This window comes from Ptychodera flava, chromosome 21, assembly GCF_041260155.1.
Source record: "Ptychodera flava strain L36383 chromosome 21, AS_Pfla_20210202, whole genome shotgun sequence".
In the NCBI taxonomy this organism is placed as follows: Eukaryota; Metazoa; Hemichordata; class Enteropneusta; family Ptychoderidae; genus Ptychodera; species Ptychodera flava.
In genome coordinates this window covers 4,824,504-4,836,924 of record NC_091948.1, presented here as the reverse complement: position 1 = coordinate 4,836,924, position 12,421 = coordinate 4,824,504, and the positions used below count along the sequence as shown (strand labels likewise).

Sequence of the window (12,421 nt, the reverse complement as noted above, 5' to 3'; positions counted from 1 at the left end):
AGGTCTTGAGGGAGCCCCCTAGACAGGACCCTGCAAATGCCGGGCTGCATAAAATGCAAAGGGTCACGTGGACCCTCCCTGCTTTCGGGGGTCGGGCGGGTTGGGTTTACATGAAATCGGATGGAGAGAGAAACTAAGGCTGTATTCCTACATGTATACCGACGCAGGTGGACCACACACACACACACACACACACACACACATAGCAACGACGAGGTAACGCTCTACATAGTGCTAGGACACATACATGTAAATTTTTTTTTAAGTTTTACTGGTGATTAGTAAATATACGAAGGTACACATCATAGCCTTGACAGCATTCCTATGCACCTGTGCTAATGATGGTGAGTATGTATGTATCTGTGTTTACTGGTACGTATGACTGGGGATATGGGTGTAACGTGTGTGCGCTTGTCAGTGGAATGCGTGGGGTAAATGTACTTGTGGGATATGAATGCATGTATACATTAACACTGTCAGGGCAGGAGTTGGTGGAATATCGCCAAGGTCATCAAAATGTCATGCCTTAGGTAGGCAAATTATGTCTTCTTGTTAGGGCAGGCTCTGGCCATATGACCAGTTTCTCCACATACAAAACATGCAAACGAATCTGCGTTTCTCTTCTGGCGGGCGTATCTCTGGTTGGAGGAGCGGAACTGGCCAGGGGTTCCCTGCACATTACGCATGAATTTGTGACTTTGGCTGCAATCTCCTCTTCCTCCTTGTTACCAAGTAGCAGGACTAATAAGCGGCCGGCGTCCTTCCCAAAATCGTTGGACTCGAACTGTGCGAGAACCGCTCGGTAGCGGGATAGCTTCGGGTGTGCTGCTACCGTAGCTCTGTCGACCAACGCTCTGAGGCGCTAATCAGCTGTGGTCGGGTCGTCAGGGAAGGCGTGTGGGCCATCTCCATCACCTTAGCTAAGGCATCGTCTACAGAGGCCGTTTCGGCTTTGTCCTGCAGTTTCTTGAGTTGTTGCCTGAGTGTTTCCAACTCATCAACCTGTAAAACAAAAACGCAAACAGTCAAGGCAACAGGCACGCCCTTTTATCCCAACGCTAAACACCATTGGGCACTTTGCCAAACCAACACAGTGGTCTATCCTTTGGTCGTGAGATTTTGAGATCAGTAGCCGAAAAAGGAAACTATGGAGCGGAACATAAACATGTGTTGTCACGTAGCATATGTATAACTTTTTTTTGATTGTCTTTTTTTTTTTAAAAGGCCGAAAAAGTAAATGGACTGCTTGTTTTGTTTTGTTTGTTTGTTTGTTTTGTTTTATATTTATTTTTGGAAGCCTCCGTAAGAGACGCTGTGAATTATTGTTGTAAGGCCCTGCTCGGCACCAGATCAAAAAGGAAACGAACCTCTGTGAGTAGCAGGTTCGGCATGTCAGAGGTTTCCCTCGCAGCGAACCCCTTAGCGGGTAAGGCTGCTTGGCACAGTCTATTGGCCACCCTCGCAGGCACTCGCCTACCTGGGCCTTCAGCAATACACATTAGTTTTTATCGGCAACACTCGCAGCGAACCCCTCTGCGGGTCCGACTGCCTGGCCGGATTACTGGCCACCCTCGTAGGCACTCGCCTACCTGGGCCTGACCTGACGGATGTATGCGCGACAGGAAAGCATGGGAAAACAGGTAAATAAAAAATGGAGAAATTTTGCGAGTATCATAGCCCGTACGAAGTTACAAGGTTGCCCCAACAAACTGCAACGTAGTGTAGACTTTGTGACATCCTTGACAAACTTGCCTGATACTGACTTAGAAGTTGCCCATCTTTGTAACAATCCTCACACGATATCTACAAGAATCTGGCTACCTTGTGCAATCCTTGTACAAGTCTATCTTGCTTGTATGATATTCAGGCAGGGCGTATAGAGATTACATAAGGATGTGTCAGCCTTGTAGTAGTCCATAATATAAGATTACCAGTGAGCTGGCAAAATGTTAGATCATGAAAACATTGATACTGAGATATTTCAGTTGGAAAACAATTGTTTGTAGTTTTTTCTAATTTCTTGAAATATTCTGTCTTTTGTAACAAACACACTTACATTTTAAGCAAAAAAAAGACTTATTACGAAGTAATTGTTCACTTTTCATCCAGTGATATTCATGAACCTATAGTTGCAGCAAATTATTTTATCAAAAAATGTATTTTTTTTAGAAACATAAATTGCTAAAAATGTACAGAAATATTTTGAGATGTTTTTGTTATATTTGAACAGGGGTATTTTAATACTGAACCATATGTTAAGGCATTTAAACTCCATTCAGATGATAAATGTTAATAGTAGGTGCATTGCCACCTACAATACAGATTCATTAGTTTTACAAAACTTGGCTGTCCTAGTCCCTTTCACATGTATTTGGAAATTTACTTCAAAGCCAGGGGCTCATCTGCACCTGCTTACATATAATAAACATACACTTTTCCCTTATACCACTGACGGGAATAACAAATGTGTTTCAACCACAGCAAAGTTTACATTTTACAGCTACATTCATCAATATTACACTTGTCACAGTAATTTGAAGATACTGGAAGAAAAACACCACACCTGACCAAAGCAACTTCTACCACATGAAACCTGCAGATTGCCATTATGTTTACATCAAATCTAAGACTATAAGTCCAGTGGTCCGATGATGTCATACATCATGTTGATGTTTCTGATTGGCCCGAATGAAACATGTGATATGCCTGTTATCTCTTGTGCCAAATCAACTACATGAACAAAACAACTACAATCAACCTGATCAATCTGGATGACATCAGCAATCATATGAATGTTTCTAACTGATTGGTCCAAATCAAACACGTGATGTGCTCTGTTATCTTTGGTGGCAAATCAAATATCTGAACTGAACAAAGTTACCGTTGAAATATACTACATCTGCTTCTAGGCTCTGCTGCGTTAAACACTACTTCATTGTTATAATTTGATAATATTTTCTCGTTGACTGATATTTATTTGGCTTCGAACAAGTTTGCTGTCGTGTATTGGTGAATTGAAGAAACATGGAGTATTCAGACTGTTTCTTTCATCGTTGTCACTGAGGACAAATGTATAAAGGTCGGGGAAAAATACCGGTACAGCATCGCATGGAAATTTGGTGGTAATTTAATCAGCGTTATTTTCGCGCCATAGCAAAGAAATCAGGTAAGTGTTGTCTTCTGCAATTTCCCTTTATAGAGATAGCTTTAAGGTTGCAGTATCGGCTGGGTTTTGGAGAACTGTTTACACATTTAATCAAATGAAACAACAATTGACCCCATCAGTGATCAGTGTCTCTATAATCATATTCTGTGCCCAGTATTTCCGAAAACGTCAGGTTGGCAGAGCAAGAGCAGTGCAGTCTTGTGTTAAATACATTACACTGATAATGAACGGGAATAAAATCCCAAGAACATTTTCACCTATTTACAGTGGTTGTAGGCCTTCAGTAACATCAGATCATTGTGAAGGTCAGCTTACAATTCTCCACATTTCAAGCATGATCATTTCATTCATATTTTCTGAATGTTGCGTTAATCAGTATGGTTGAGAATTCATACTGTGTGTCTTCCAAAATTTCATTATGCAGAAAACTTTCTGCAAGTCATTAGTGAATTATGTATTTCTCAACGTAATTTATACCATTGTACTTTGTGAGCTGAGGAATATTATCTCCTTCCAAATCTGAGAACGCATATCCACCCGGTATTATGTAACAGTCACCTACAAACTAACCTTGCATTTATGACTGCTCGTCTACGGTTGTGAAGTGAAATGACTGTCAGCTTACTATTGTAAACTTCAAAGAAAAAAGATTTCTATTTATCATTTTTGTTAACTTGTGAAAAATGCTCTTTCTTTATTTTTTAATCAAACCAATTGAGCCATGATGAATTTTGAAAATAAGTAATCTTGGTAGTAATGAAAAATCTTTCAGACTGTGTATATTATTGCAACACTATGAAGACCCACAGGGAAGGTTGGTTTAAATATGCGTGGTTGTTTGTGAAAACCTGACCAAAAAATTGTGCTCATTTAATTACCATGGGGACTGCCAGTTGTATTGTAAATTCTTTCAACTGCAAAAAAATTTTAGGACTCTGACACTTGAATACTGTTTTTTTTTAAATTATCAAGGTTTTATGTTTCATGCATGATTTCATTTTTTTTCAGGAGACAGGAAAACTCTGAATGAGGCAACCTCAAATAGCAATGAATCAATGTCACACATGGGCAGAGGTCGAAGGTCACCAAAACCAAACCAGTAATACACCAATCAAGGAATCACACTGCCTGTGAAAACTGGTAAGAAATTGAGTGCCAAAGGCCAAAGTAAAATCATGAAGCCCAAGAAACAGTGCAAATCACCACATCGCAAATGCCTTTGAAAGAAATACTGCAGCTCATACAATGATTGTACATGTACGTAGATCTAGACAAGGGGACCAATTTCGTGGGGTTCTAAATCAATGTATGAATATTAATAGGCATAGTAAGTTCAACTTACTATTTCAAAATTTTAAACAAACAGTGGCTTTAGTCAAGATGAAAAAGCAGAGGTTGTTCCTTGTACTCCTGCACTGGACAAAGGTTTTATTATCATTTACGTTCCAAATTTCTGTCGTTTCAGCTTTCAGTCACAAAAAATATCAAACTGACAGACTCAGTGTACCAAATTTCAACGATGTCATCAACGATTAATGTGCTCAAGCAAGACAATGCAGAAAGAGAAAAACATATAAATTGGTGAGCCATAATTCCACTGAGGAAAAATTTCAGTAATTTGTAGATCTATGGGACTTTTGACGCTACTGTACCGAGTGTTTTATTTCAGTCAATTTGACTTCAATCATGACAATTAAGCTACATCACTGGCATAAAATGAAAGCTTTGCATAATTCACAGATTTTGTCTACAATTTTGTGCTGTCATTATAACTTCTAGCTTACTAAGACTTTAATGAGTTGCTTTGTAATGATAGGTTTTTTAACTAACGAGAAAAGCACTGTTTTTATGCTTTGTATTCATTTTTTTATTTGCAAAGGTAATTTACATTACGAGTCATACTGCCACAAATTTTTGATATTGCAGTTGCATAGTTTACATGAAGAAATATTTTTGTAGCTGACAATGATATGATAGTAAGATATTAAGAATCTGATCCAAACACCAACCTAATATAATTACTTCAACCTAATGTTGAGAACTGTATGACATTGATAGTTAGAATTCTGAGTATCATTTCTGAAATTAATATATTTATGAAAAAGAGGCATCTCAAATTTTACCAGGAACATAGAAACAAGTGCATGCAACAAATACCTAAATGATAGAAATTTTATGATGAAGAAGGCTTCATAATTTTTAACATTGGGCATTTTACATTCACAAAATGTAATTGCTGTTACCAAACTCCTGTTTCAAAAACGAGATGAGTATGAGTAACCTTTCCTATTAACAATAATTTTACATTTCCATGATATGTAATCAATATAAACCTATCCTTCACTTTATAATGTACTGCATTCATACATATATATTTATCATGTGTAAAAGGAAAGCATGTCAGGTTTTTTCATGTATTGACAAGTTGGTCCTGAATATCCTTCACTTTTGAGCATATTGTAAGGCTGGACAGTTGACAAAAGTTATTTCAAGTTTCAATATAAGCTTGTCTCTCATTTTTGTAGTGTTATTCACTTACACTGCTATTCCTTTTCATTTAGCAATAAATAAGTTCTTCATCCTACATTAGGTCTTATCTGGTTCATGATTAAGAACTTGTACTTGACTGTTGTGGAATGTATGAGTGACACTGTCCCTAAGTGGTAAGAGTTTAATACTTATGCATACACCTGTGCAGTATTAATGTGCAAGTATAACCATCACTACAGTTTTGTAAAGGAAAGAAGATGAGGATGCACTTGTGATGGTTCAATATACTGCTAAAATGCCTGCAGGAATATTGGTATTATCCCCAAATTAATGGAAAGGGTGGGGGGGGGGGGGGGAGGAGGATATGTAAAACTGTTATGTAACATTATCCAATCTCTGTACAAAGATTGCCATAAGCGATAAGGGGAGTCTCCAAGGTTCAGACAAGGTAAAGTCTACAAGCTTCTGACAAAGTTGGCCCCAGTTCTAGCCATTCCCATGTCAACAATGAATACCAACCTTGAATACCATCCTAGTAACCTCCTGGTAACAAAGTTGTAAGACAAATAATGTTGCAAACTTGCACCATTATCTTGTCACAACCTGGTAGCTTTCGTACGGGCTGGTACCCCTCCCCAAAAAGTTATTTTGTAGTGAAAAAAGTAAACGGCGGTCGACCGCACGAGTTTTTACCTTCTCGTGTCTATTTATAGACAGAGAAGGTATTAGAGTTGAAAACCAATATGCTGCTGTCAAGAACTTCCGTCTGTCAAGATCCGTTGACGTCATGCCATTGTGATGGGTCATATCATAAACTGGTGGGGGTGTTCATGGCTCAGGTTGAGGTGTGGGAGAACGATTTTGAGCTATGACAAATCAAAAGGGACTTAGCGGCATAGCCACAGTGTAAGCCTTTCTCCAAGGTTTCTTAGTTGACTACAATCTATTACAGACTACTGAGCTGACGTTAGGGGTACTCACTTTGTGTTTGCTCACTCTGTGAGCGCTTGTGTTTGGTACTGAGTTGCGTGGATATCCCATCATGGCCTCACGTGATCTGGGCCTGTTGCATAATCCAGAGATGATCATATGCCTCCGAGTCTGAAAACTGTCATTGTGTAAGCCTGTCGGCATTTCCTTGCATTTTTTCTCATTTAATTTTGCAAAATATCGGCGAGTACCTCAATATTTCAAGATAACCCTTTCTTCCCAATCGTTTCCTGGAGTTTCAGAGTCATATGAACGAAAATGAGTGAAAGTTTTAGACAGGAAAATCGGACGTCGGCCATGTTCAATGTTTACAGTACAATCAGAAGTTTACGTGGAGGAATTAACCAACAAACACAGGAGTGTTCATGATGCCCGCCCTCTAGAGGCAGACCCTCCTATATGAAGTACCACATTTGATGCTTGTGGAAAGCTTGACCACACAATGGAGCATTTAAACTTTTAGAAAATGACAAACTGAATAAAAAGGTATTCAGAAAATGTCAAATACTGAGGAAAAATGCGCAAATATTCAAAATAAACAGGTTAACTGATTGGTCAGCTATAAAAAACAATGGAAATGTTTATGATCAAAAGTTTTTGAGATGCGCACATTTTAACAAATACAGAAATTATTAACATTATAAATATAAGACCAAACTATTTTTTCAGGGATGGGACAGGTTGGAAATGAGGGTTGAGAGACAAAGGCACACCTATTGCTGCATGTGGATGCAGCCACACCATTTCATTTACAGCATACTTATTCACTGTGTTGTGTTCAAGTTCCATATTGTACTGACTGTCATACAAGGATAACATAAGCAAATCAAATCAAATTAGAAAAGGATCAATGCTGTTGTGTGGATTTTGCTGAACATGGCTGATATTTCGCCCTATATATTTGGTATCCGGCAAAGGCATATTTTGATGTAAAGTCAAAATTAACACTACATTGCTGACAATATATTTTACCGTTTCTGCATGAATTTTTCTTCTTGAAATTATAGTATATTAGTACTTCAAACAGATTAACAGTTATCGTGATGTCAACCCATAATTTTACATCAAAAGACTGTAATTCTGCCAATTTTTTTTTGTTTTTCAGTCATTTTACGATTGAACTAATTGCAATGTTTGAATTTGTAAACTCAAAGAATAAAAATCCTTTGGTCACAAATTAAATTATTTTTTGAAAAGAAATTTACTCTTAAACACTTTTAGCATATATTCTTTACACGGTCATGTATTTCAAGGAAAATATGCCTATTAAAAACAGTAATTTCGGCACTTTCAATTTTTTTCAATACTATGACAATTATCAGCCATGAGGTTATACAAACACAAGACCAGATAAGCGTTTTTCATCATTTCCACAGGACTCTTTGGAAAATCCATTAAAAACAGTTAAAAGTGACTGGAAATGATCACTTGGTATACATTTAATTTACAGATGCCGGGTTGTGTATTTCACATGCACTCAGATTAGTAAGGAAGTGCGTCATTACTATTTTGGACTGTTAATTCTTATTTCTGAATTGTTTAACTTTTTTCCACATTGAACTATCTTTAGGCAGTTTATACTGTAGCTTAGAATTTTTTTGATTGATGTATTTAATCATCTTTTGGGTTCTTTGGGTCCATATCCCACCTCATGCCCCTACATCATCAACTATTTACCAACAACTCCATGCCAACAACCAATTACCTGACCTGGCCACACATTAGAGAAGGTACAGCGTCATTGACGGTATTTTTTTTTTAAGGCGTGCCAGTGAAGAAAAAAATGGTAATGGGGATGGTGCTGGGCAAGCCTTTGCAAGAAAGATTCTACGGCAAATCAAACGAGAGCATTCAGCTGCCGGGAAGGAAACCCGGTGACCAAACTTTTGAGTGTTTACAGTGAGAGAAAAAGTATTGGCAGAGGGATGTGCAAAAAATTTGTCAAAAAGCCAAAGTGAAGGGCTGTTACCCTCAATTCCCGACTCTGACGTGGTCGCAACGGAAGCAGAATTTGGCGCGGGCTATTGCGCGTACATCCTTAACAGCAATATGCGTATTTATGGAAGTGGCAAGTACAAAAAGACATACAAAGAACGGACTGCCACACTGGGCCAGGTGTGGGTTCAGGTTTAGCTACGAACAAAGCTTAAACCGTCCATACCACAAGGCGGAACTACGACACGAGACAAAGGGAAGGTCAACAGGTGGCCGTAAGGAGCAGCAAAAGTACACGGTGACAGGCGACATAGATAACGACATGTAAACGAGCAAGATAGAAAAAAAAAAAGACACCGCACAGAAAGTACACACAGCGAAGTCGCTACTCACCTGCCCAGCATTTTGTATGGTTGGTTGCTCTCCTCCGGCTGCTCCTGGGCCTGTAGTAGATTGGGTGGCAGTCGTAGTTTGGTGCGCTACACTGGCTGACTGAGCGACACGGGTTTGGGATTGTTGGCCAGTGGGTGGACGTTGGCCGGCATGCACTGTGACGAAGGCTTGAGTAGCGGTAGAAGGAGCTTGAGTCGCCATGACGTGCCACCGTTGGTCAATTGCAAAGGAGGGAGAACATGCGGCTGTGTTGCTTCCTACTTATACCTACTAATTTGCATGTTGCGCATTGATATCGCTGCGTGATGCGGCTTTGAATACTACACAGACGGTGCGAGGGAAAGAACTGAACAAGACTAGAAATGTAGCAAAGTAAATGTGCTTGCAACGAACGCGATAGAAAACCAAAGGAGAAACATTTTGGCGGGAGATTAGTCCACAGTGATTGGTAGAAAGTCATTGAAGTGTCTGATTGGCTGAATGTATCGCGTCTAGGATCCGCATGATCATATTACTACAAAGTTCAAATAAACTGTTATTTGTCTTCGACATACTCCCCAACGACGCAAAAAAGTAAAAGGGAAAGATTTACATGTGATTTAAATTAAACGAATGAAAATGTTAAACTCTGATTAGATTACGTTCGGTGTGAAAGAGTTCGATGAGATTCGAAAGTCTATGTGAGTTCTGATATGACTGTATCTCTGGATGACTTCCTATGGATGGGCGGATGTTTGGTCTTCTCGTTGTTGGCGAACCGTCGTATTTCGTCTGATGGTGTGTTGTCCTCTTGTTTCACTGTCAGTCGAGATAGCAATCGTAATACATACGTAGTGATACGTAGCAATGAAATGGAATGAGAAATGTTCTGTGTATATGGCATCCCAACGTTGACTGGAGGGTTGGTCTCCGTACTTGGTGAGTCAGCGTTGCCAGGGGTTTGGTGAGAAAGATCTCCGATATGTTGCATTTTATCGCTGACCGCGGAATCGAGTTCTGGTTGATACAGGACCATAGCTTTGTCGGCTGTAGCGACGTGATTTACTGTGCACGTGCTATGGAGAGGAGTGCAGACTGGTCGGTCATTTTGTTGAGTATGCAAATGAGCGTCTCGATTCGTTTCGAAGTCGTTGTTTTCATCATGAAGTGTTTCTGGTTCGATTCCGATGAGCTGTAAATCCCAGTAGTTTTCGATGGGGTATTCAAGATTATGTGCTTCAGAGTTCACATGTAGAGTACGGACGTCAGAGTCAGATTTTTTGCCACTTTCAATAGGGCCAGACAATAAATAACCGAATTTGGATGAGACTGCAGTTGGACCTACACCGCGCACGATGTGGTCTCCGACAAAGTTCCAATATTGATCAGCTCCGATGAGTACGTCAACTTCGATTGACTTGGCGTTAGAAATGGGGTGGGCAAAATGCAATCCCCGTAGATGAGTAGTTTGTGCAGTTCGGCGGAGATGTAGTTGGGCAGGTTTGATGAGATCTCAGGAATAATCAATGCGTCGACAGCTGTGATATTTCCGTCAAGTTCATGTATAGACAATGTTGCACTGTTCATAACGCGAATATGTTTGGAGTCATTTCCAAATGTCGACAGGCGCACGTTTACAGAGGTGAATTGGCTTCACATTGAGTTTATCAGCAAATCGTTGAGTTACGAATGCTCTGTTAGACCCTTGTCGAACAGCACGGTAGCGTTGATAGAGTTCCCACTTCTCGTTTTCATGGTAATGACGGCAGTTTTTAGGAGAACGGGCGTGTTAGGTGAAGACAGCCCCTGTGTTATGTCTGCCTTCGCTATTATGTCACGTGAACTTCACAAGTACCACTTTTCTCAGGCTCTGCAGTTGATTCGCGTGATTCGGTCACGTGTAGGGTTGAGTGATGTTTGTGCTGACAAATCTTGCAAGTAAAACGAGATTTGTAGTTGCTAACGCGATGTCTTCCAAGACAATTGTAACATAGACGATCATGTTTGACAATGTCCAAGAGACGTTTCGTGTCGGTGACGACTTGACAATCACTCGCTAGTGATTTCCGTTGCAATAAACACATGTTTTGACTCTCGGCAGTATCGGCGAGCGAGTAGATTCGACGTTAGTATGAAAGGCAGCGGTGATACAGGGTTGCGTTGAACTATTCAGAACTGATAGTTCATCGAGGGGTACTCCGGCTTGAATGGCGTCGATTTCCCGAAGAATGGCTTTGCGTAACTCTGGTAAAGTCCAAGCCTTGTTTCCATGATCTCTAGCGATTTGTTTCCGAATGTTGTGAGGCAGTTTGTCTCGAATCATCGGAACGAGAAGTTCTCCGTAAGCGTTCTCTTCTTTGCCAAGTGATTGTAAACCACGAATATGACTTTCTAATGTGTCGTAAAAGATTCTAAGGGATGGACCATTAGACCTTGGGGAGGGGGTGGTACAATGAAATTGTGAAAATTTTTTTTTACAATTGTAAATTTCTGAAATTTTTTTTTTCCAATTGAGATTAGCTGTGCAAATTTTTTTTTTCAGAGTAAATTTTCAGATTTATATTTTTTTTTTCGTTCGTCGCTGTCTGAAGATAAAGAGGGCAAACATGTGGTGCCAAGCACCACAAGCGGCCACGCAAGCGGTCACGGGGAAGAGGTCAGGAGAGGGGTGTCCCCCTGCTGCTGTTGGAGCTTTTGAAAAATAGAGATTAAAATGGTGTTATTTGGTGGCACTTGGGGAGTATTTTTGCGGGGGGAGGTCAGGAGGGGGTGTCCCCCTCCTGCCGTTGGAGCTTTTGAAAGTAGAGATTAAAATGGTGTTATTTGGTGGCACTTGGGGAGTATTTTTGCCGGGGGAGATCAGGAGGGGGGTGTGCCCCTCCTGCTGTTGGAGCTTTTGAAAAATAGAGATTAAAAAATGGTGTTATTTGGTGGCACTTGGGGAGTATTTTTGCGGGGGGTGGTCAGGAGGGGTTGTCCCCCTCCTGCCGTTGAGCTTTTGAAAAATAGAGATTTAAATGGTGTTATTTGGTGGCACTTGGGGAGTATTTTTTGCGGGGGTGGGTCAGGAGGGGGTGTCCCCCTCTTGCCGTTGGAGCTTTTGAAAAATAGAGATTAAAATGGTGTTATTTGGTGGCACTTGGGGAGTATTTTTGCGGGGGTGGTCAGGAGGGGGTGTCCCCCTCCTGCCGTTGGAGCTTTTGAAAACTAGAGATTAAAATGGTGTTATTTGGTGGCACTTGGGGAGTATTTTTGCCGGGGGAGGTCAGGAGGGGGGTGTCCCCCCGGATCCTGCTGTTGGAGCTTTTGAAAAATAGAGATAAAAATGGTGTTATTTGGTGGCACTTTGGGAGCATTTTTTTCGGATTACACATCTTCCTCTGAAACATGGTCTTCTTGCTCCTCAGTAGCTTCGTATAGTTTTGAAAATTGACTATTTTGGTTTCCTGGCTTCCCTTTCTACTGTGT

At 40.4% G+C, this 12,421-nt stretch overlaps 1 protein-coding gene across 1 annotated transcript; it reads right to left on the bottom strand.

Annotated features, from left to right (window-relative positions):
• Positions 1-271: 271 nt before the first annotated feature.
• LOC139121173 (uncharacterized) lies at positions 272-10,775 on the bottom strand. The gene is made up of 2 exons (XM_070685854.1): positions 8,975-10,775; positions 272-1,002 (listed from the first exon to the last, which is right to left on the bottom strand). Exons 1-2 carry the CDS (start codon positions 9,173-9,175, stop codon positions 829-831), a joined length of 375 nt encoding a protein of 124 aa, XP_070541955.1. The 5' UTR covers positions 9,176-10,775; the 3' UTR covers positions 272-828.
• Between the last annotated feature and the right edge of the window lie 1,646 nt (positions 10,776-12,421).

Coding starts and splice junctions, on each gene's coding strand:
- LOC139121173 (XM_070685854.1), bottom strand. CDS start 9,175: ATGGCGACTCAAGCTCCTTCTACCGCTACTCAAGCCTTCGTCACAGTG. Junction 1,003..8,974: donor CCATACAAAATGCTGGGCAG/GTGAGTAGCGAC, acceptor TTTGTTTTACAG/GTTGATGAGTTGGAAACACT.